This window comes from Macaca mulatta, chromosome 2 (genome assembly GCF_049350105.2).
Source record: "Macaca mulatta isolate MMU2019108-1 chromosome 2, T2T-MMU8v2.0, whole genome shotgun sequence".
NCBI classification, from domain to species: Eukaryota; Metazoa; Chordata; class Mammalia; order Primates; family Cercopithecidae; genus Macaca; species Macaca mulatta.
Genome location: NC_133407.1, coordinates 96376211 through 96398863, shown reverse-complemented (window position 1 = coordinate 96398863; position 22653 = coordinate 96376211). Strand labels below are relative to the sequence as shown.

Sequence of the window (22653 nt, the reverse complement as noted above, 5' to 3'; positions counted from 1 at the left end):
TAGGTTTTATCACCCCCATGCTTCAGACTAGAATATGGGGCTTAGAGAGATATCATATCATGCAGACACATGGTGAAAACACTAGAAGGATATATATATAAAAGATGTTATAAGGCCAGGTGCAGTGGCTCATGCCTATAATCCCAGCACTTTGGGAGGCCGAGGCGGGTGGATCACGAGGTCAGGAGTTTGAGACCAGCCTGGCCAACATAGTGAAACTGTCTCTACTAAAACTACAAAGATTGGCAGGGCACAGTAGCTCACACCTGTAATCCCAACACTTTGGGAGACCGAGGTAGGTGGATCACGAGGTCAAGAGATCGAGACCATCCTGGCCAACATGGTGAAACTGTCTCTACTAAAAATACAAAAATTAGCTGGGCGTGGTGACACCACCTGTAATCCCAGCTACCCAGGAGGTTGAGGCAGGAGAATCGCTTGAACCCGGGAGGTGGAGGTTGCAGTGAGCCGAGATCGTGCCACTGTACTCCAGCCTGGTGACATAGTGAGACTCCATCTCAAAAAAAAAAAAAAATAGCTGGGCATGGTGGCGTGTGCCTGTAGTCCCAGCTACTCGGAAGGCTGAGGCAGGAGAATCGCTTGAACCTGGGAGGTAGAGGTTGTGGTGAGCCGAGATCATGCCATTGCACTCCAGCCTGCGCAATGGAGCAAGACTCCATCTAAAAAATAAATAAATAATAATAAAAAAAAGATGTTATGTGATTTTCTTAATTTTCCCCCCAATTTTTTTCTTCCTTTCTCTCTCTCTCTTTTTCTCTCTTTCTTTCTTTTATTGAGATGGAGTCTCGCTCTGTCACCCAGGCTGGAGTGCAATGGCCCAATCTCCACTAACTGCCACCTTTGCTACCCTAGGTCAAGCGATTCTTGTGCCTCAGCCTCCCAAGTAGCTGGGACTATAGGTGTGTGCCACACCTGGCTTTTTTTTTTTTTAATTTTTTATTTTTAGTAGAGAAGGAGTTTGCCATGTTGGTCAGGCTGGTCTCTAATTCCTGACCTCAGGTGATCCACCCACCTCAGCCTCCCAAAGTGCTGGGATTACAGGCGTGAGCCACTGCACCTGGCCTCCTAAAATGTTTTAAGTACAAACTTAATTTTTTAAAACCATGATTATGGGTCCTTCAGTTCAAGGTCACTGAGAAAGTGGGAGTCAGGATTGGAACCCATTACTGGACAACTTCCAGTGGATGTGGAATTTTCTGGATTCTCTTTCAGTGACCCCAATCTTCCACCTTTATTGTCCTTCCAGTTTCAGGGCTCCTCTCACTCCAGGCTGGGCCTCCACCTCCGCTGTGGCCCTCATCCCAGAGACTAGGACAGAGCAGAGGAGGGCTTCATAGTGATGGGCCCCCAGGCCCGGGGCCTTAAGTGAGGCTGGCATCAAGGCATCCTGTGGCATACGCCTCCCCATCCAGTTCCCTGGGCAGCCACCATTGCCTTTGTCCCTCTGTCCCTGGTATTAACACCTGGCAAGGAAGTGTTGGAAGGAGACCCACTACAAGGCAGCCTCACCAGCTGTGTGATTTGGTTATTTGGCCATATTAAGGAAGGAAAGCGCGTCGGCCTGGAGTGTGGAATGAACGTACAGAGTGATTATTACCCTTATCAGCGCTGCCGTCACTGTCGCCGCATGTGAGACACCCCCTCTTCCCCAAGGCCAGTGATTGCGCCAGAGCTCCTGCGCGCTGGCAAGCAGGTGACGCCGCGGGTGACGGCCAGCCAGGGCGGGGGTTGTGGGGGCGGGAGGCAAGGGGAGAAGAGGGCATGTTCGCGTCGGTGAGGCGAGAACTCACCCGTGATCCCAAGCAACGAGGGCGGGGGGCACCCTCCATCTCTACCGCACTCCCTCAGGGCACACACTGGCGCGCTCCGCGTCCTCAGGTGCTCCAAGCTTCCCCGCGTCACCAGCAGCCAGGGCGCCCCCCGCGACGCCGCCATTCATTCCTCCTACACTGCGAGCGCACCACTCCAGAGCCGGGGGAGCCGCAGGGCGCGGCGGGCTCTTCGAGTCCGCATTTCGGCGCCAGCCACCGGGCTAGGGCTGGGGATGTCTGCCCTGGTGCGCGCTGCGTCGGCCCAGTTACTATAGACCCCTCCCAGGAGAGACTGAAATACCCAGATTCAGGAGACAGAGATACTGTGGCACATAGATACAGGAGCCAAGAATGAAGATAGATAGAGAAAGGTAAAGACACTTAAGGGACAGGCATAGACAAAGGCCATAACACAGCGAAAGAGATATGGGGCACAGAGATCGAGATACAGACACTTAGAGATGGACTGACACATATAAAGGTGGAGAAAGAGACACAGACGGGCAGTCAGAGACGCACAGACCCTGAATATCTACTTAAGACCAGCAGAGCAACTAGTATAAGAGCGCGCCAGCGGCGAGGGCACCATCCACTGGCCCGAGCTCTTCCCGCGCTGTGGGTTCGTGCCTTCCCCAGTCACCCTGTACCCGAGTCTCCTCCCCACGCATTTCCCGCTCCCCGTTTTCCATTGCCAGCCCTGCGGCCGCCTTCCCGCCCCAACGCGCCTGGTCAGCTTTTGCCCCCCTGCTCCCAGTTCCCCTTGCACGCCTCTTCCAGCCTAGGGGTCAGACCCTCCCCCAAGCTCCTCCAGTACCAGGCTGGATCCCACCCCGCTCCGGTCCCGCCTCTCCCCGCGAGGTCCTGGCCGGGTTGGCTGGTACTATTCCCCAAGACCCACGTGCCGGTCATTCCCCGCCACAGTGCAGGAACCTCCCACTCCAGCTGCCTCGGCCTCCCGGGTAGCTGGGCGCGCTCCTGCCCCCGGCCCCGCCTCTTTCCCCTGGCCAGTGCCCGCCCCGCCTCTACCGCGCCCCGCCCGCCGTGCTCTGCCGCAGTCGGGCGCTCATCGTCATTCCGCTCTTGCCGCCGCCGCCGCCACCCCCGCCCCCCGCCCCCGCCCCCGCCCCCGCCCGGTCCCCGCCACCGCTGCCGCCGCCGCCTGCCCAGCGGCCCGGGAGGCGGAGGCGCGGGGGAGGAGGCCCCGCTTGGCTCCTCAGCCCCGGATGCTGCATGACTTCATCCTTCCGCCGGCTCCCCTGCTGAGCTAGGGCCGGTCCGGCAGCAAGCCCGCCGCCCGCGCCCCGCCGCAGTCCCACTCCCGCCCCGCGCCCACCCCGCGCCCGCCATGTCCGAGATCCTGCCCTACAGCGAAGACAAGATGGGCCGCTTCGGCGCAGACCCCGAGGGCTCCGACCTCTCCTTCAGCTGCCGCCTGCAGGACACCAACTCCTTCTTCGCGGGCAACCAGGCCAAGCGACCCCCCAAGCTGGGCCAGATCGGCCGAGCCAAGCGAGGTACGCGGCCCGGGCCCGGAGTCGCCGCCTGACCCAGAAACCCTCCGCCGGGCGCCCCCCGGCTGCCGTTCCCCGCCGAGTGCCCGCAGCTCTTGCCGCAGACCAGCGCACCAGCCGCTCTCCGGCCCGGGCTGGAGGGGGGGTCCCCGCTGCAGTGTGTGTCCCCCTCTTCCCTTCTCCCGGGAACACGGTGCCCCGGATTCGATGCTCGCCACCTCTGGAAGCAGAGCCCTGGCACCCGGGCGAGGGGGAGGGGCCGGTCGGGGCATTTGGGGCTGCTTGGAAGTGGGAACACGGGGTAACGGGCTGATTCTTTGGGATCAAATACTGAGTCGGTGGACAATACGAAGAACCTTCGGGTCGAGAGGGGCGTCTAACAAGAGAGGGGAGGAGGCCGGGGGTCCGCTTGTCTTGGTTGTTTGCATGGGGAGGGGAGCTCTGTTGGTGCCAGGATCGGAAGAGGGGTTCCAGCGGCGAGAGGTCTCAGGTTGAGGAGAGGGCTGGACCAGCTGGATACTCGGTTTGAGCCCCATTTGAGGAGGGGGATCTGTTGAAGTGCAGGTTGAAGAGGGGGATTCCATGAGCAAGAGGTTTCTGATCAACTCAGAGGGAGGAAGGCTCAGGTGTCAGGAGGGCTTGCACTGGGAGGCAGAATAGCTAGAGCCTTTGGAAGAGGGGCGTTCCGCCATCGGGAGGGGAGGGGGTCTGTGGGACCGAGGCTTGGCGACGGGTTGGGTCTCCAGGAGAGTTCGGACGGGGAGGACACAGCAGCGCAGGGTTCCGAGGGGCGTCGCTGGGCCACGGGCAGTAGCTGCGCGGGACGCTAGGACGCGGGGCTTATTCTCGCCGCCGCCCCCCGAGGCCGCGCGGCTGACGCGCTTTCTCCCTGCGCAGTGGTGATCGAGGATGACCGGATAGACGACGTGCTGAAGGGGATGGGGGAGAAGCCGCCGTCCGGAGTGTAGACGTGCCGGCTCTGGCGGCGGGCTCCGGGCCCAGCCTCGCAGCGGCCAGGAGCGCGGGCCGGCGATGCGGCTGCCGGCGCCCCCCGCCCCGGCCCAGGCGCCCGCGGGCGGGGGCTGCAGGGCCGTGCGGCCGCCGCCGCCAGGCACTCCGGAGCTGTCCGCTTCAGCACCACGGCGGCCGCGGTAGCGGCGGCGCGGACCCGCCCGGAACCCGCCGCCGCGCTCATGCACTTTAAAACCTCGGGCCGCAGCCCCACCCCGCACACCGGAACGGACACGGAGACCCGCGGCCCCCAGCCCCCTGCCCGCCCCCTCCCGCACGGCTCCCCTGCCCCGCCCCCCTCCGGCCAGTCTGGTCTGCAGACCGGGCGGCCGCCGGTGTCGGACCGCAAGCGGCCAGGGATGTTTGGCTGCGTACTTGCATGAGCTTTCTACCCACCTGAGCCCAGTCCTCCGGGCCGTTCCTCACCCCCACCCCTGTCTGGCGTGACCCCAGCCTCAGCCTCTTTCTAAGGGACTTCCTCAGCACATTTGTATTTTTATATCCGACTCTTTGTTTACTGGCTCTGCTCATGGTTCCTGCCCTCCCCTCAGTCTCGGCCACGCTCTTCTGCGCCTGGCAGATAGGATGGGTGTTGAGGCTGGGGTGAGACAAGCCCCCCAACACGGTTACCAACCACATGGCCAGTCTGCCCAGGCCTGACCCAAGAAGGCTCTCTGGCAGACCCCTTCTCCCCAAGGTATCATCACCTTCCAAGGGCCCAGATCCGATTTTACCTTGGACCCCTGCGTCTTGCCCCTGGGAACCCAACTGGGGACTGCTCTGCACCTCTGGATGACATCTGTGGCCCTGGAGATGTTCTCAACCCAGAGGTGCCCTTTGTAAATGCTCCTCCATCCTCACTGTACCAGGAGTGTGTGAATAAACACAGACCTCCCTGTGTGTGTGTGGCGCTGCTTAGGTCTCAGGAGCCAGGCCAAAATGGGAGGAGGGGCAGGTACTTGGGAATCTCAGGTGCATGTTGCTGGTGAGGGATGGTTGTCAAGTAAGACAGGCAGGCCAGCCTGGCCTGGGAACATCATTATGATGTGGCCTCCTTGGGTACAGATACAACCCAGGTGGGACTGGTCACCAGTGTTCGGGATGGAGCTGGGGTGAGAAACATAAAGCAATCTAGGTTCAAAATCTGCAGTCTCCTGTGGAAAAATCAAGGCTAGATGAGGATCAGTAACAGGCCCCAGGGACAAAGGTCTCCAGGCTGGCTGGTGTGCAGAGGGGTTATGCTGAGCTTTGCCCCAGGGGATGCATCACTGCTGGCTTGGTGTGGTGGCAGAGGACGTTGGGGAACCCAGAAGAGAACTGAGGAACCCAAGAAAGAAGCAAGAAATCTGGGATCTAGTTGGAGATGGGCTGTATTGGTTCATGTGGGTTCGCTCCCACCCTCTATCTTAGGCATGAGGCCCCTGGGATGTAAGCACCTTGGACCCAACCCCAAGTCCTGAGTCAGGAATTCCAACTACCTGAGGAGCCCAGGGCAGAATGGCAGGAAGGGTGGACCATGCTCTGGCCTCAGAGCTGAATGGCACTAAGGAAGTCCTCATTATCTGAATCCTGAAGGAAGCAGGGTGAGGTGGGTGGTCTGGGGGGTGAGAGGATTTGGGCCCCCAGAGCCAGTTGGGCCACACTGAGCTCCCCGCCCTTGTGCATGAGGTAGAGATGGAAGTGGAAACCGCTGCCATAGGTAGCATGCCTCAGGGACCAGCCATAACAGGCTTGGGCATAGTGTCTGGTCCGAAAGTGGGGGGCAGCAGAAGTCATTGAGATGAACCGGCCTCCAGGGACCAGCACGCGGCTCACCTGCAAGGCAGACACAGAAGCCATTGGTGAGAAGTGGATCTTCAGGTTCTCAAAGGTCAGTACTGCTCCAGATGCCCTCCCAGTCAAACCTCAGGAACCACCCCTCATCTGTAGCTCAGGCAAAGAGTGAGCCACTTTCTCTGCCCCAGTCATTCCTTGGGATTAGGGCTATATTCTATTCAGGGAGGGGTATAGGAGTGATATCAGGTACCGGGGCACCACTTTCCTATAACTGCTCACCTTGGCAGTCTCTGTCACCCATCAGGAACCTGGCTACCGCATCCCTATGGCAACCTGGTAGCCACACATCAGCCTTTGTGAGCCTGGCTATTCCAGTCACCTCTATAATCTCGACCCCGCTTAACCCTTCCCTTCCTTCAGAGAGCCACACTCCTGAGGGCAACCCACTACTTGTTCCAAAACATGCTTCTGGCTTCTGATTTCTTCCAGTCCCATGAAACCTCAACCCCACAGCCCCACCTATTGATCTGCCTTCCTGTCTCGTTGCTCCCTCACCTCACTCAACACCTGGTCCACAGTATGGACACCTTCAGAGGACACGGTCCAGGGATCTTGTTCCCCAGATAGCAGGGCATCCAGTGTGCCCTTCTCGAGCACCACATCAAAAGAAGCACTGGGGAAGTCCAGCTTCCGCACATCCATGGTCTCCCAGCGCAGCTGCGGCACATGGACATAGCGAGCCTGCATGGCAGCCACCACGACTGACGAGTAGTCCACACTGGTCACATCAGGGAAGCCTCCAAGGAACAGCTCATAGCTCAGGGCACTGTTCCCACAACCTGGGGTGGGAGGGGATGGGTGGCAAAAGAGCTACGTTAGTTTTGGTTCTCACCTCCCCCTGAATATCTATCCACTCTTGGCCCCGTTTTCTCTCAGTCCAAACCCTCCAGTACTGAGAGGAGGTGGTAGAGTGCAGAAAAAGCACAAGCCTTGGAATCACACAGGCCTGGGTGCAAACCCTGGCTCTCTCACTCCTAGCTGTGTGGGCTGGAACAAGTTGTTTAAATACTAGAAACATGGATTTTTTTTTTTTTTTTTTTTGAGATGTCGCCCAGGCTGGAGTACAGAGGCACAATCTCGGCTCACTGCAACCTCCACCTCCCGGGTTCAAGTGATTCTCCTGCCTCAGTCTTCCGAGGAGCTGGGATTACAGGTGTGTGCCACCATGCCTGGCTAAAACTTGGATATCCTATTCAGAAAAATGAAGATAATAATACCTAGGCCATATGAAGGATGTGATGCATTAAACTTAACAACTAAGAACTAGGGGCCGGGCGTGGTGGCTCACGCCTATAATCCCAGCACTTTGGGAGGCTGAGGAGGGCGGGTCATCTGAGGTCAGGAGTTCAAGACCAACATGGAGAAACCCCATCTCTACTAAAAATACAAAATTAGCCAGGCTTGGTGGCACATGCCTGTAATCCCAGCTACTCGGGAGGCTGAGGCAGGAGAATCGCTTGAACCCAGGAGGCGGAGGTTGCAGTGAGCCAAAATCATGCCATTGCACTCTAGCCTGGGTGACAAGAGCGAAACTCCGTCTCAAAAAAAAAAAAAAAGAAAGAAAAGAAAAGAACTAAGAGCTGTAGAGTAGCTGAAGGAGCTCTAAAGTTAGGAGTTCAGAGATTAAGGTTCTGATATTCCTAGTCACACAGCCACAGCAAATCATTCAATTCTTTGAGCCTCAGTTTCCTCAAATTCAAAATGGGGATAATACTGGTATCATTAGGACCGCAACATCATTGGTAGCATAATAATGATATAAGTTAGCATTATCCTAATCCCCAGCCTCTTAGAAAACCTTAGAAGGTATCAACCCTGGGAAGGCTTCATGTTAGGGGTTATTCTACTTTGTTTTCCAAAACAGAATTAACAAGTGAAGGGGAAACTAGGTGGGGACACACAGTGGAGCCAATCACTTCCTTGCGATATTTTTTTGTTGTTTGTTTGCTTGGTTTGTTTTGTTTTTTGAGAGAGAGTTTCATTCTTGTTGCCCAGGCTGGAGCGCAGTGGCGCAATCTTGGCTCTCTGCATCCCGGGTTCAAGCAATTCTCCTGCCTCAACCTCCTGAGTCGCTGGGATTACAGGCACGCACCACCACGCCCAGCTAATTTTGTATTTTTAGTAGAGACAGTGTTTCACCACGCTGGTCAGGCTGGTCCTGACCTCAGGTGATCCACCTGCCTCGGCCTCCCAAAGTGCTGGAATTATAGGCACGAGCCACCACACCTGGCTGCAATTCTTAACATATGTATTGAGCACTACATATTAGGCTCTGCCAATGAATAAATGTCCCTGTCCTCAAGGAGCTCCTGCTCCAGTAGGAGGAACAAATGTGTAATCAGACAGTTGCTGCAGAACATGATGAGTGTTTCAATAGGGACAGGCTGTGAGAGTACGCAGGAGGGTCTGGACCTCACCTCAGGTGAGTCAGCCAAGAGTTTCCAGGGAGGTGACAACCAAGCAAAGTCTTGAAAAACGGAGTCTTGACAAGTTCCCAACACTCTGGTGGGAAGTGCCTGGAAAGCAGTCCCAAAGTGGGTAGGGTCAGGATGGAGAAGGGATAGAGGTGAGAGGAGTGGATGTGGATCTATAGTCCAAAGGGCATGACTTCCTTAGAAGATCCAGTGGCCTCTTCTAGGCCCTCCTATGGCCAGTCCCAGCTGGGAGCAGCCCCAGGCTGGGGATCTTCAGCTCTTGGGATTAGGTTTCCTTTAATCCCCACTTGCCTCCCTAAGAGGATCACAGGATCAGCAGTTGGGATAGCCCTAATCTATCAGGGTTTGGCACCTGGACAACATACCCAGAAGCAGCTGGCTGCTCCCCAGCTGCCCCTTCTCATGTTCCTCTTCAAGCCCTGGGGCTCAAGGAAAACTATCTTGCCTAGGAGAAACCAACACGTGCTTCCCAAAGTTGAAGCCACAAAAAGCCCTGGTAGATACAGCACATGGGATGGGGGTAAGGGTGGCAGAACCTGACTTAGTTCCAGGCTGAAATCCCACTGGGTTTGCTGACCCACAATCCCTTCATTACCCCCACACCTGACCTCATATACCTGTAGAGCTCTGCCAAACTGTGGACAAATCCAGATTTCCTTCCTTTGTTCTCCTTAGCACAGGATGGCATCTTCCAAGAGAACTTTACCAAAGGTGAAGGGGGAACAAAAGCTGACCACTGGGGCAGTCATGCTTACAAGCAGTGACTTTTGATTCTGTTGACTCAGAGATTTGGGGCCAGCAAGTAAGAAGGGGCTTGGGAAAGCCACTGCCTTCCAAAGTGGAGCCTGAGGGAAGTAGAGCCTTGGAGAATTTATCCATATCCAAGAATACATCACATGAGGGCCCAGAGCTGTGTGGATCCTAACTCAACACCAAGAGACTGAAATATAAGCCAGAATGCCAATTTACTAACTTATAACAAGAAAAATAGCCATCATGGAGACTGGAGTTGAATCCTCTGGCCAGTCCCTTTTCTCTTTATAGGAAATCTAAATTGGAAGTCAAATTGATTCCAAATTAATTTTTTTTTTTTTTTTTAAGACGGAGTCTCACTCTGTCGCCCAGGATGGAGTCCAGTGGCCCGATCTCAGCTCACTGCAAGCTCTGCCTCCCGGGTTCACGCTATTCTCCTGCCTCAGCTACCTGGGTAGCTGGGGCTACAGGTGCTTGGCTAATTTCTTTTGTATTTTTTGTAGTAGAGACGGGGTTTCACCGTGTTAGCCAGGATGGTCTCCATCTCCTGACCTCGTGATCTGCCCGCCTCAGCCTCTCAAAGTGCTGAGATTACAGGCATGAGCCACCATGCCTGGCCGCTTCCAAATTAATTTTTGATTATGATCAAAAGATTCCAAAGGATCCCTTAAGCATAGGAGTTCAAGAGGCTGCAGTGGGCCAAGATCACACCACTGCACTCCAGCCTGGGGACAGAGCAATACCCTGTCTCTAAAAAAACAAGAAGAAGATTCCTACAGAGCATGAAGTCAAGCAAGCACAGCAAATCAGAAAAGCACAATAACAGCCAAGTGGGGCCAGCCATTCATATATATTCATTTGCTATGAGGATATTTTAGCCATAGGGACCAGACACACGAGTCCTCCCACAGGGTACTCTGTTCTCTGAACAGTCCTGGATAAACTGCTTCTCTGATTCCCATTTTCAATAAAAATAATAATAGCTAACAGTCATTGAACACCAGGTACTATGTTAAGCATTTATAAGAATTATTTCAGTTTACTTTCATAGTAGAGCCATATAAAGGATACTATTGGCTGGGCACGGTGGCTCATGCCTGTAATCCCACCACTTTGGGAGGCCAAGGTGGGCAGATCACTTGAGGTCAGAAGTTGCAGACCAGCCTGACCAACATGGTGAAACCCCATCTACTAAAAATACAAAAATTAGCCAGGCGTGATGGTGGGCACCTGTAATCCCAGCTACTCGAGAGGCTGAGGCAGGAGAATCACTGGAACCCATGAGCGGAGGTTGCAGTAAGCCAAGATTGCACCACTGCACTCCAGTCTGGGCAACAGAACAAGACTCTGTCTAAAAAAAAAAAAAAAAAAAAAAGATACTATTATTACCATTCCCATTTTCTCCATGAGAAAATTGAGGAAAGTGGTAAGAAACTTTCTCAAGGTCACATAGTCAGTGGAAGAGCCAGAATTTGGACACAGGTCTCTATTGCTCCAGAGCCAGAGCTCTGAAACCACTGTGTTCAACTGCCTCCCAGTTTTCAAGAGGCCCACTCACCTTCAGTTGTGACATCCCATTGTTAGCTATGTCGATATAACCATAAGGCTATAATTCACAATGTAGTCATTTTACCAGTTTTAAGAGTTCTAGGTGCCTCCCTACACCCATCTGTGTGGTGTCACAAAGCACACTTACTTCACTTACTTGCTGCATGACAGTAGTGGACACTGTCAGTGTTCTGACTAGATGCTCTGGGAGTCTTTTTACCCATTTTAATTTTTATATCCCTAGGTTTTGGTGTGTGTTTGCTTCTAATGGTGTACATCTGTGACTCTTCAGCCTGAAACAACCTTCAGGGAAACTTCGCTTCTTTCCTTTCCCTGTTCCCTCTAGCTCTTACCAATTCTCCTGGGAGCACATTCCTAACAAGTAACTTGGACATGAATCCTCATCTCAGGATTTGCTTCTGGGGAACTCAATCTAAGACAGTGAGTGGCAGGGGTTGCCAAATGCAGCTTGCCACCTGTTTTTGTAAAGTTATATTGATACATGGCTATTCTCATTCACTTTTTTTTTTTTTTTTTTTTGAGATGGAGTTTCAATCTGTCACCCAGGCTGGAGTACAGTGGCACAATCTCCGCTCACTGCAACCTCCGACTCCCTGGTTCAAGCAATTCTCTTGCCTCAGCCTCCGCAGTAGCTGGGAATAAGGGTGCCTGCCACCATACCCAGCTGATTTTTATATTTTTAGTAGAAACGGGGTTTCACCGTGGTGGGCAGACTGCTCTGGAACTCCTGACCCAGATGATCCGCCCGCCTCAGCCTCCCAAAGTGGTGGGATTACAGGCATGAGCCATCCCGCCCGGCCTTCATTCACTTTTGTATTATCTGTAGCTGCTTCTCCACTACAACAGCAGAACCGAGTCATTGTAAAAGAGACTGTGTAGCCTGCAAAGCCTAAATTATTGTTTGGCCATTTTCAAAAAAAGTTTACAGACCCCTAGCCTAGAGTAAGTCTCTTAATACTTTTGACTTGCCTTTAGGGATTGTTATAAGGATTAAGTAAGTCAGAAAGGGCCCAGCACGTTCTCTGGCTCTTATCAGGCATTCAACTTAAGTTTGTTGAGGTGGAATGTAATGTAGAGTATTCCCCAAGTTGTGGGTCCTGTTCTTACATCTTGGCCATTCTAGAAATTCCCCTTTTGGTTTTTAGACTTTTTGCCCTTCCTATCCAGAAAAGGACAGTTCCCAGTCAAGCAGATTTTTTTTTTTTTTTTTTTTTTTTTTTTGAGACGGAGTCTCGCTCTGTCACCCAGGCTGGAGTGCAGTGGCCGGATCTCAGCTCACTGCAAGCTCCGCCTCCCGGGTTCATGCCATTCTCCTGCCTCAGCCTCCCGAGTAGCTGGGACTACAGGTGCCCGCCACCTTGCCCGGCTAGTTTTTTGTATTTTCAGTAGAGACGGGGTTTCACCGTGTTAGCCAGGATGGTCTCGATCTCCTGACCTCGTGATCCACCCATCTCGGCCTCCCAAAGTGCTGGGATTACAGGCTTGAGCCACCGCACCTGGCGCAGATTTTTTTTAAAGCATCAGTTTGGTGAAAAACCGATCAAGTAGATTTTAAGGCAGTGTTACTCTGCCAATCACCAGCATAAGAATCTGCTGTGAGGCCGGGCGCGGTGGCTCACGCCTGTAATCCCAGCACTTTGGGAGGCCGAGGCGGGCGGATCACAAGGTCAGGAGATCGAGACCACGGTGAAACCCCGTCTCTACTAAAAATACAAAAAACTAGCCGGGCGCGGTTGTGGGCGCCTGTAGTCCCAGCTACTCGGGAGGCTGAGGCAGGAGAATGGCGTGAACCCGGGAGGCGGAGCTTGCAGTGAGCCGAGATCGCGCCACTGCACTCCAGCCTGGGCGACAGAGCGAGACTCCGTCTCAAAAAAAAAAAAAAAAAAAAAAAAAAAAGAATCTGCTGTGAAGCTTGTTGAACATACAGATTCCTGAGACCCACATTAGACCATCCCTGGAATTAGAATCTCACAGTGCAATGTAGCTCTCCAGGCAATTTTGATACACACTAAAGCTTGAGAAAACATAGATCTATGGTAAATTGATAAATAAGTGCAATGGTTTAAAATCACAGATTCAAGAAAGTGTTTACTTGTGGGGAGAAGGGGTTTTAGGAGGACCACACAGAGAACCTTGAATATACTTTTCATTTTGCCAGGCATTGTTTTAGGTATACTTCATGCTCATTTAATCATCTTAAAGCCCAATTAATAAATATGCTTATGTTTTTAAGGTTGAGAAAATGGAAGCACAGAAATTCAAGTATTTTGTCCAGGATTACACAGCCAGTAAAAGCTGAGCCAAGATTCCAACATCATTCACTGCCTCTAGAGTCCAAGATGGTTTTTTGTTTGTTTTTTGTTTTGCTTTGTTTTGAGACAGGGTCTCATTCTGTCACCTAGGCTGAAGCCCAGTGGAGCCATCACAGTTCACTGCAGCCTGGATCTCCTGGCTCAAATGATCCTCCTGCCTCAGCCTCTTGAGTAGCTGGGACTATGGGCACAGGCCACCATACCCAGCTAATTTTTAATTTTTTTTTTTTTTTTGAGTCAGGGTCTCACTCTGTTGCCCAGGCTGGAGTGGAGTGGTGCAATCTTGGCTCACCGCAACCTTCACCTCCTGGGCTCAAGCAATTCTCCTGCCTCAGCCTTCCAAGTACCTGGGATTAGAGGCACGTGCCACCACACCTGGCTGATTTTTGTATTTTTAGTAGAGACAGGGTTTCACCATGTTGGCCAGGCTGATCTTGAACTCCTGACCTCAAATGATCCACCCGCCTTGGTCTCCCAAAGTGTTGTGATTACAAGCATAAGCCACCACTCTGACCTAAATTTTTTGTAGAGATGGGATCTCACTATGTTGCCCAGGCTGGTCTTGAGCTCCTGCACTCAAGTGATCCTTCCACCTTGGCCTCCCAAAGTGCTGGGATTACGAGCGTGAACCGTGAGCCCAGCCCACAGTCCAGGTTCTTTTTGTTTTATTTTGTTTTGTTTTTGAGATGGAGTTTTGCTCTTCTTGCCCAGGCTGGAGTGCAATGGCACGATCTTGGTTCACCACAACCTCCACCTCCCGGGTTCAAGTGATTCTCCTGCCTTAGCCTCCCAAGTAGCTGGGATTACAGGCATGTGCCACCACACCCGACTAATCTGTTGTATTTTTAGTAGAGATGGCATTTCTCTATGTTGGTCAGACTGATCTCGAACTCCCGACCTCAGGTGATCCGCCCGCCTTGGCCTCCCAAAGTGTTGGGATTACTGGCGTGAGCCACCGCGCCCAGTCTAGTTCTTAACCACTAAATTATACTTTTTTTCTATCCCTAGTAATGTTCTATTTCTCAAACTGAGTGGAATAGACACACACATTAGATTTGTTATTTATACCTTACATATGTACTATATTACATATATCTTTTATTTATTAAAGACGTCACTTAAACATACAAAAAGGCTTTTACAAAGAGCAAAGTAAAAACGACAATTGGAAGAAAACCTGTTGCTCATTCAAACTTTACTAGCGCCTCCAAGGTTGACAGTAGGAGAGAACCTCAAGAGGACAGCCGAACACCCCAGAGCCCTACCTTTCCTCCAGCACGTCTTCCCTTTGGGGAATCGCATCACCCTGGGCGGCAATCTCCCCTCCACCCTTAGAGGGTGCTGTTCTCACTCTCTAAGGCATAGGACCAAGTTTCAGATAGGACTCTCTCTAGATGACTCTGGCTCCCAGTGCCCAGGAGTAAAAAGAAAAGCACTGGGCATTATTCTCGAGGTGCCTGCGCGTGCCGCCTCCGATGTGAACTCGCAGTCCCATTTCTAGAACTGAATCTAAAGCTCAGAACCGGTTCATGACTTGTCCTAAGTTACAGAAGTCAATTAGCGATAGGACTTGAACTAGGTCCTCTGAGCAATTCGGTCCCCAAGGCTGCCTGCCTCCCGAGGGTCCGGACACGGTCTTCTTGGGTACCCCCCACGTTCAAACCCTGAGGGGGTGTCTTTCTCCCGAGGGCCCCGGGACCGACAATCTCTTACTCTATTTGCCTTGACTAAATACAGCCGGGACTCTGAAGGAGCTGGATCTCGCGTCCCAACTCAGGCGTCCTCCAAGAGGGTAGACAGGCGGGAGGAAAGCGGACCGGGCCAAGCCCGCGCGGCGCCGGTCCTGCCAGCTCTACCTGGCGGGGCCGCGCCGGGATTACCCACCTAACACAAGGATACGGTCCTCGGGCCGCAGCTCCGGCTCTAGGAGGGCACGGAAGGAGGAGAAGTCCCCGAACCAATCGTAGGGGGCAGAATCGGCTGCGCCTTGGTAGCGCTGATCCCAGTACTGGACTTCGCGGTACCCGCAGTTCCGCTCCGGTAACTCCGGCGGCGCTCTACCGGCCCCTGGAGAAGCCATGCTCTCAACCGCGGGGACTGCCAGAGCCGCCGGCCCTTCAGCCAATACGGACGGCAGGATGCAGAAGGCTGGGCCCTGGTGTCTCCGCCCACCACCTGCAGTTGCTCAACACAAACACGTGGAACTTCCGTCCTTTACTAAGCGCTCTTTGAACAATCCTCCGGCTGGGAAAACCATCGTCCAGACCCTGAATCCTCCGGCTGTATTGCCAACTCATTTCCTAGAGCTGCATTCATGGTGTCAGACTCACGTGGGCTCATCACTGCGTCCTCTCATATTTTCAATGTGAATTACTTTTATTAGGAAGTCTGAAAATCAGTGAAAGGTTCATTTTTCTCAGCATCCGGAAGGCTCTAAGCAGAGGCAGGAGGGGCGCGAACAGGGGCTTTGCCCTCCTGGAGAGACAGCATGAACACAGATGTTCCCAGCGTAAGCGAAGTAGAATGTTGGCTTCAGGGACTGTAGCGGAGGTAGGCAGGAATGTTGCTTTTCTGGACATTCGTTCTAAATTAGCGCCTGTGTACCTAGGGCTGGGTATAAACTGAGGAGTAAGACATTGTTCCTGCTCCTATGGAGCGTGGAGTGCATCAGAGGAGACAAATGTAGAGGAAAAATTACATTTTAGTGGAGTAAATGAAGACTGGCTACCCGGATCGGCGCTTAGCCTGGTGGGACGCCAGGCGCGGGAAGCGGAACCTAAGTGTCGAAGGTTCGGGTTTCCGCGGGTGGTGGGCCCACACAAGCGGTGCACCGTTAAGATGGCCGCTGGGCTGCGGAAACGCGGACGGTCCGGTTCCGCGGCCCAGGCAGCGGGACTCTGCAAGCAATGGCTGCAGCGCGCCTGGCAAGAGCGGCGCCTGCTGCTGCGGGAGCCGCGCTACACGCTGCTGGTGGCCGCCTGCCTCTGCCTGGCGGAGGTGGGCATCACCTTCTGGGTCATTCACAGGGTGGCATGTGAGTGCGCCGAGGGGGAGGGGAGGGGAGGGGAGGGAGGGAGACCTGAACCCGCGACCCAAACTGGATCTCAGACCTGGAACTCAAAACCAGACTCTGTATCCACTCACTCATCAATTGCAAACCCATACATATCCCTTACCTGAGCTCCAAGCCTGCTCTACAGAAACCGGATCTTAATCTGCCCGCATGGCAGAGGTGGATACCCTAGAGATTGGCCTTCTGCACTGAACTTACAGCCTGCGAACTAGCTTAGAAGTCAGATTTGAGCCAAAATTGTTGTATTGCTGCTGTTGCTGCTTTTCTCTGTGGCTTTGGACACCTCAGGTCTCCTCCTGAATCTCAGCTTTTTCCATGTATTCAGTTCTGTGATCTTTGAACGTCCCTTCTCAATGATGGCATTTTGTGACCACTTGAGTCCATTAGGCACTATTGGCTACTCTTTTCCAGGCTGAAACTATACTCTAGGCTTAAGGCACTTGACTTTCTTGCTAAAGACTCTTAATTCAACAAATATTTATTTAGTGCTTATTATATGCACTAAATATTTATTTAGTGCTTACTATATTACCAGAGAGAGGTACAGTGGTGAATAAGAGATGCATTTCTAACTCCGGTCTGGACAATAAGTTAGCAGGCAATGATAATGCATCGTATTCATCATGGTAGTAAGACAGAATGCCATAAAGGGCATAGGAAGTCACTTAAACCAGATTGGAGGAGTCAGCAAAGGCTTCATAGAGCCACCCTTGAAGGAAGGTAGGAACTAGCTAGTTAAGGAAAGAAGGAAAAGGTGAGGGGAAGGAGTGCTCTGGGCAGAGGATCCTCTATTAAAAATATCCAGTTAGGCCGGGTGCGGGAGCGCAGGCCTGTAATCCCAGCATTTTGGTAGGCCTAGGTGAGTGATCTCCTGAGGTCAGGAGTTTGAGACCAGCCTGGCCAACATGGTGAAACTCCATCTCTACTAAAAATATAAAAATTAGCCGGGGGTGGTGGCACATGCCTGTAATCCCAGCTACTCGGGAGGCTGAGACAGGAGAATCGCTTGAACCTGGGAGGCGGAGATTGCAATGAGCCAAGATTGTGCCACTGTACTCCAGCCTGGGTGACAGAGTGAGACTCCGTGTCAAAAAAAAAAAAAAAAAAAAAAACAGAAACTCTCTAGTTAGAGTGGGCACGGTGGCTCATGCCTGTAATCCCAGCACTTTGGGAGGCTGAGGTGGGCGGATCACTTGGGGCCAGGAGTTAAAAGACCAGCCTGGCTGGGCACGGTGGTTTACGCCTGTAATCCAAGCACTTTGGGAGCCCGAGGCGGGCGGATCACCTGAGGTCAGGAGTTCAAGACCAGCCTGGCCAACATGGTGAAACCCTGTGTCTACTAAAATAGAAAAATTAGCTGGGCATGATGGCAGGTGTCTGTAATCCCAGCTACTTGGGAGGCTGAGACGGAAGAATTGCTTGAACCGGGGAGATAGTGGTTGTGGTGAGCTGAGATCGCACCACTGCACTCCATCCTGGGTGGCTGAGTGAGACTCTGTCTCAAAAGAAAACAAACAACAACAACAACAAAAACCAGCCTGGCCAACATGGTGAAACTGCATCTCTACTAAAAATACAAAACTTAAAAATTACCCAGGCATGGTGGCACACACCTGTAGTCCCAGCTACTTGAGAGACCGAGGCAGGAGAATCACTTGAACCCAGGAGGCGAAGGTTGCAGTGAGCTGAGGTCGTGCCACTGCACTCCAGCCTGGGTGACAGAGTAAGACTCTGTCTCAAAAAAAAAAAAAAAAAAAAAAAAAAAAAAAGCCTGGTTCCTTTGAGGAACTGAAATAATTTTTTTAGAGCTGGAGTATAGAAATCAAGTGAAGAGAGTAGTAAGAGATGGGAATGCAGAAATTGAGACCAGATCATGAAGAAATTGGAAAGCTTTGTTAAGAAGACAGCATGATAATTAAGAACCTAGGACCCTGCAAGCTTCAATCCCAACTCCACCATCCTAGCTCAATTATCTTAAGCCAGTCACTTAACCTAATTAATTCTTAAGCTCCCTTTCTAAAAAGGGGAATAATACAGAGTTTTCTTTATCTTAAGGGTCTTGGGAAATCATTGAGAGGTTTTAAGCAGAGGCCTGTTATGATTTGTATTTCAGGAAGAACTCTTTGGTGTACAAGGTGGAAAATACATCGTAGTAGGGTAAAAGTAGAAGTCAGGGGCCTAATTAGCAGGCTATTATATAATCACTGGGGCTAGAGATTACTTTAGGCTCCAAGTATGTAGTAGCAGAGAAGGATGAGATAGAAATATTTATGGTGAGGAGCAGGCAGAACTTGGTGATGAAGGGTTGGAAATGAGAGAGGAGGGAGTATCAAAGATATTACTCAGGTTCGTGACCTGGTAGCTAAGAGGTCAGTGGTGACATCTGTGGAACCCAGGAAGGGGAGTAGATTGGAGTGGGAGGAAAGATCACGAGTTCACTTACAGAAATGTTGAGTTTGAGATGCCTGGGCTCACCCAGAGAATGTCAGATAAAGAGTTAGATTAAGAGGTAGTGAAGCCCTGGGAATTGGCTGAAAGTCTGTGTTTTGATGGTCTGGAGGCATGGGGAGGGTGGCAGACAAGTTCTAGACTCAGAAGTAACCAGATCATCTTGTCTTCTTCCAGACACAGAGATTGACTGGAAGGCATACATGGCCCAGGTAGAAGGCGTCATCAATGGTACCTATGACTATACCCAACTGCAGGGTGACACCGGACCACTTGTGTGAGTGGGGTCAGGAAGTTCAGGGAGGATGTGAGGGGCTGGTTAGGTACTAGTCTGTGTGGCCTGACCCAGGCTCACATTTTCTCTCATCTTCCAGGTACCCAGCTGGTTTCGTGTACATCTTTATGGGGCTGTACTATGCCACTGGCCGAGGCACTGACATCCGCATGGCCCAGAACATCTTTGCTGTGCTCTACCTGGCCACCTTGCTGCTTGTTTTCTTGATCTATCACCAGACCTGCAAGGTGAATCCATGCTACCGGGGCTAGAGGTCCCCAGCCTGGGAGGGCTGGGTGGTGGGGATGGCTCAGGCTTGCTGAGCTGACCTTGTTCCTTACTGTGTTCACCCTTTAGGTACCTCCCTTCGTCTTTTTCTTCATGTGCTGCGCCTCTTACCGTGTCCACTCCATCTTTGTGCTGCGGCTCTTCAATGACCCAGTGGCTATGGTGCTGCTCTTCCTCAGTATCAACTTCCTGTTGGCCCAGCGCTGGGGCTGGGGCTGCTGCTTTTTCAGGTCAACACCTCTTCCTTCTGGTCCCCTCTCTCATTTTCTGCATTTCCATCTCTTCCCAATTTCCTGCAGCAGAGGGAGTAAAGGAGTAGCCAAGACAGCGTGGGCCACTCAGGGCTCTACAAAGCCAGTCCAGGATATATAGAAAGTTTCTGCCCTGCCATCCCCCCACATACACACATGACCTCTTTCCATCCTGTCTTCCTCCCAGACAGCATTCATTGTTGGAATTAGTCCTTCACATTCTAAATACTTAGTTTATGCTTATTTGCATATAGTAGGCATAGAGACTATGTATCTGGCCCCTGCCTACTCCAGGCTCTTCCCTTCAACAGTTGTGAGTGTAGGTCCCATCCTGGAGTTTGCTGGCGTGGCGGCAGGAGGAGGTTGCTGTGGTGATGGTGGGAGGTATGTCTTTGGGTGTTGTGTGCACGGCCTTGGAGCTGATCTCCACCCTTCCTCTCCCCTGCTTACCCCAGCCTGGCAGTCTCTGTGAAGATGAATGTGCTCCTCTTCGCCCCTGGGTTACTGTTTCTTCTCCTCACGCAGTTTGGCTTCCGTGGGGCCCTCCCCAAGCTGGGCATCTGTGCTGGCCTTCAGGTACCCCCACCTCACCCTTCCTCTTTCTAATCAAGGAGAAGCCACTTGCCTTGATTGAGGGGATCTATCCTTGAGACTCCCTCAAAGCCAAGAGACAGGGTTTTGGAGTTGATCCTGAGCTAGGAAGCTACTATCTCTAGGCTATAGTTTCCATAGCTGTAAAATAGGGTATTACATTTGATGGTCTCTGAGAGCCTTTTTATTTTTTTAATTTTAAGTTTTTTGTTTTTTGTTTTTGTTTTTTTTTTTTTTTTGAGACGGAGTCTTGCTCTGTCGCCCAGGCTGGAGTGCAGTGGCGCCATCTCCGCTCACTGCAAGCTCTGCCGCCTCCTGGGTTCATGCCATTCTCCTGCCTCAGCCTCCCTAGCAGCTGGGACTACAGGCGCCTGCCACCGCGCCCAGCTAATTTTTTTATATTTTCAGTAGAGACAGGGTTTCACTGTGTTCACCAGGATGGTCTCAATCTCCTGACCTTGTGACCTGCCCGCCTGTAATTTTAAGTTTTGAGATGGGTTCTTGCTGGGTTGCCCAGGCTGGTCTCAAATTCCTGGGTTCAAGCAATCCTCCTGCCTTGGCCTCCCAAAGTGCTGGGATTACGGGCATGAGCCACCCTGCCTGGCTTCTGAGAGCTTTCCTTGCTCTGCCCACTTATGACTTGGTGAATCCACACCTTAAAGCATTGTTATGACTTCCCTCCTGAGCTTCTTTGGCCCCAGGCACTGGCCTGAGGTGGGGGCAGGGGGCGTGGTTTTCCTGCTATTTCTGGTGTGAATTGGGGAACCTCTGAGGCCTACATCCCAGTCCCACACCCCTCAATGAGTAGCGTGAAGGCTGGTCATTGGGAACGGGCCTTGGCAGCTCTGCTGACATCACACCGACCCTCAGGTGGTGCTGGGGCTGCCCTTCCTGCTGGAGAACCCCATCGGCTACCTGTCCCGCTCCTTTGACCTTGGCCGCCAGTTTCTGTTCCGCTGGACAGTGAACTGGCGCTTCCTCCCGGAGGCTCTCTTCCTGCATCGAGCCTTCCACCTGGCCCTGTTGGCTGCCCACCTCACCCTGCTCCTGCTGTTTGCCCTCTGCAGGTGGCACAGGTGAGAAAAGGTGGTAGTGCCGTGGGCAGAGTTGGGGGAAGGAGTGAAGGGCCTAAGCCTTAGGGGCTGCTTGGGGGAAGTGTCAGTTAAACTCATGGGGTGAGTCTAGAGTTTGACTCACAATAGGGGCTTGATAACTGTCTGAATGGCTTTTCCCCAGGACAGGAGAAAGTATCTTGTCGCTCCTGAGGGATCCCTCCAAAAGGAAGGTTCCACCCCAGCCCCTTACACCTAACCATATCCTTTAAATTGTGGGAAGGTAAGTCTTGCCCTCTCTAGGTGCTGACAGAGTCCTGGTCAGGTATCCCCTGACAGCTGGTGACCTGGGTGAGGAAAGGGGACCCCAATCATAGAAGTCCTATTCTGCACCACTGCGCTGAGCACTTCACATATTGAGGTATATTTGATTCTTAATTCTAAATACGAGCTACTCTTACAAGTACCTCTCCCTGGTACTATCATAAGAGATTCACATATGTTCTAACATTTAAAGCTCACAAGAGACTCCGAGATAGGGAGGTACACTTACATTTACTATTTTCCTTTACAGATGGAAAAAATAAGACTTCATGAGGTTAAGTAACTTACCAAGGTCACACAGCCAGTACGTTAGGGGTTCAAACCTACAAGGCCTTATGGCCCTAGGTATTACTCTCCATATTCCATATTCGGTTGAGGAGCAGATCCAGAGAGGTTAATAAACTTGTCCAAAGGCATGCATCAAGGAATGGCAGAGCCGGGGGGCTATGTGACCTAAAAACTATTGCCCCTCTGTTTTGGGATAGCCCCCAACTCACACACTCCTGCCCTTGGCCTTGACCGCCGCATACAGATTGTTTCTACCCTCTTCACCTCCAACTTCATTGGCATCTGCTTCAGCCGCTCCCTCCACTACCAGTTCTATGTCTGGTATTTCCACACACTGCCCTACCTCCTGTGGGCCACGCCTGCACGCTGGCTCACACACCTGCTCAGGTACCAGCTGGGACAATCTGGGGAGTGGGAAGGGATAGGGAGTTCCTGTTGGGGGTTTATGTCTAGGGCATGCTGCTGGTCTGCAGGCCTTGAAACTGGATAAAACGTGGAGCCTGTTTCTCATCTCCAGGTTGTTGGTGCTGGGGCTCATCGAGCTCTCCTGGAACACATACCCCTCCACATCCTGCAGCTCTGCTGCCCTGCATGTATGCCATGCTGTCATCCTGCTGCAGCTCTGGCTGGGCCTGCAGCCTTTCCCCAAGAGCACCCAACACAGCAAGAAAGCTCACTGAAATCCACCCCTTTCCCTCCAGTCCACTCTCAGGACCTGGGGTGGGATGGACTCTGTGCCCTTCCAAATAAACCTTGCTAAGTCCACCTCTGTGCAACCTACTTGGAGGTAGGGGCAACTGATGCC

The 22653-nt window shown here is 52.4% G+C and overlaps 3 protein-coding genes across 9 annotated transcripts; 2 read left to right on the top strand and 1 right to left on the bottom strand.

Annotated features, from left to right (window-relative positions):
• The first annotated feature begins 3177 nt into the window (after window positions 1-3177).
• CAMK2N2 (calcium/calmodulin dependent protein kinase II inhibitor 2) lies at window positions 3178-4323 on the top strand. The gene is made up of 2 exons (NM_001193366.2): window positions 3178-3346; window positions 4241-4323. Exons 1-2 carry the CDS (start codon window positions 3178-3180, stop codon window positions 4309-4311), a joined length of 240 nt encoding a protein of 79 aa, NP_001180295.2. The 3' UTR covers window positions 4312-4323.
• A 1378-nt stretch (window positions 4324-5701) lies between these two features.
• On the bottom strand, window positions 5702-15468 carry EEF1AKMT4 (EEF1A lysine methyltransferase 4). Its single transcript, XM_015131481.3, has 3 exons — window positions 15144-15468; window positions 6686-6969; window positions 5702-6169 (listed from the first exon to the last, which is right to left on the bottom strand). The coding sequence occupies exons 1-3, from the start codon at window positions 15337-15339 to the stop codon at window positions 5882-5884; spliced, it is 768 nt and encodes a 255-aa protein (XP_014986967.3). The 5' UTR covers window positions 15340-15468; the 3' UTR covers window positions 5702-5881.
• Window positions 15469-15482: 14 nt separating this feature from the next.
• Window positions 15483-22613, top strand: ALG3 (ALG3 alpha-1,3- mannosyltransferase). Of its 7 annotated transcripts, none has more exons than XM_077991882.1 (9): window positions 15483-15809; window positions 18958-19057; window positions 19155-19302; window positions 19412-19572; window positions 20049-20169; window positions 21055-21260; window positions 21421-21499; window positions 22095-22235; window positions 22366-22613. In XM_077991882.1, the coding sequence occupies exons 2-9, from the start codon at window positions 18984-18986 to the stop codon at window positions 22606-22608; spliced, it is 1173 nt and encodes a 390-aa protein (XP_077848008.1). In that variant the 5' UTR covers window positions 15483-15809; window positions 18958-18983; the 3' UTR covers window positions 22609-22613. The 7 variants fall into 7 exon arrangements, with proteins under 7 accessions (XP_077848008.1, XP_014986965.2, XP_077848007.1 ...); XM_015131479.3 differs by lacking the exon at window positions 15483-15809 and adding an exon at window positions 16076-16256 and having other exon boundaries at window positions 21421-21497; window positions 22091-22235; XM_077991881.1 differs by lacking the exon at window positions 15483-15809 and adding an exon at window positions 16076-16256.
• Window positions 22614-22653: the final 40 nt, after the last annotated feature.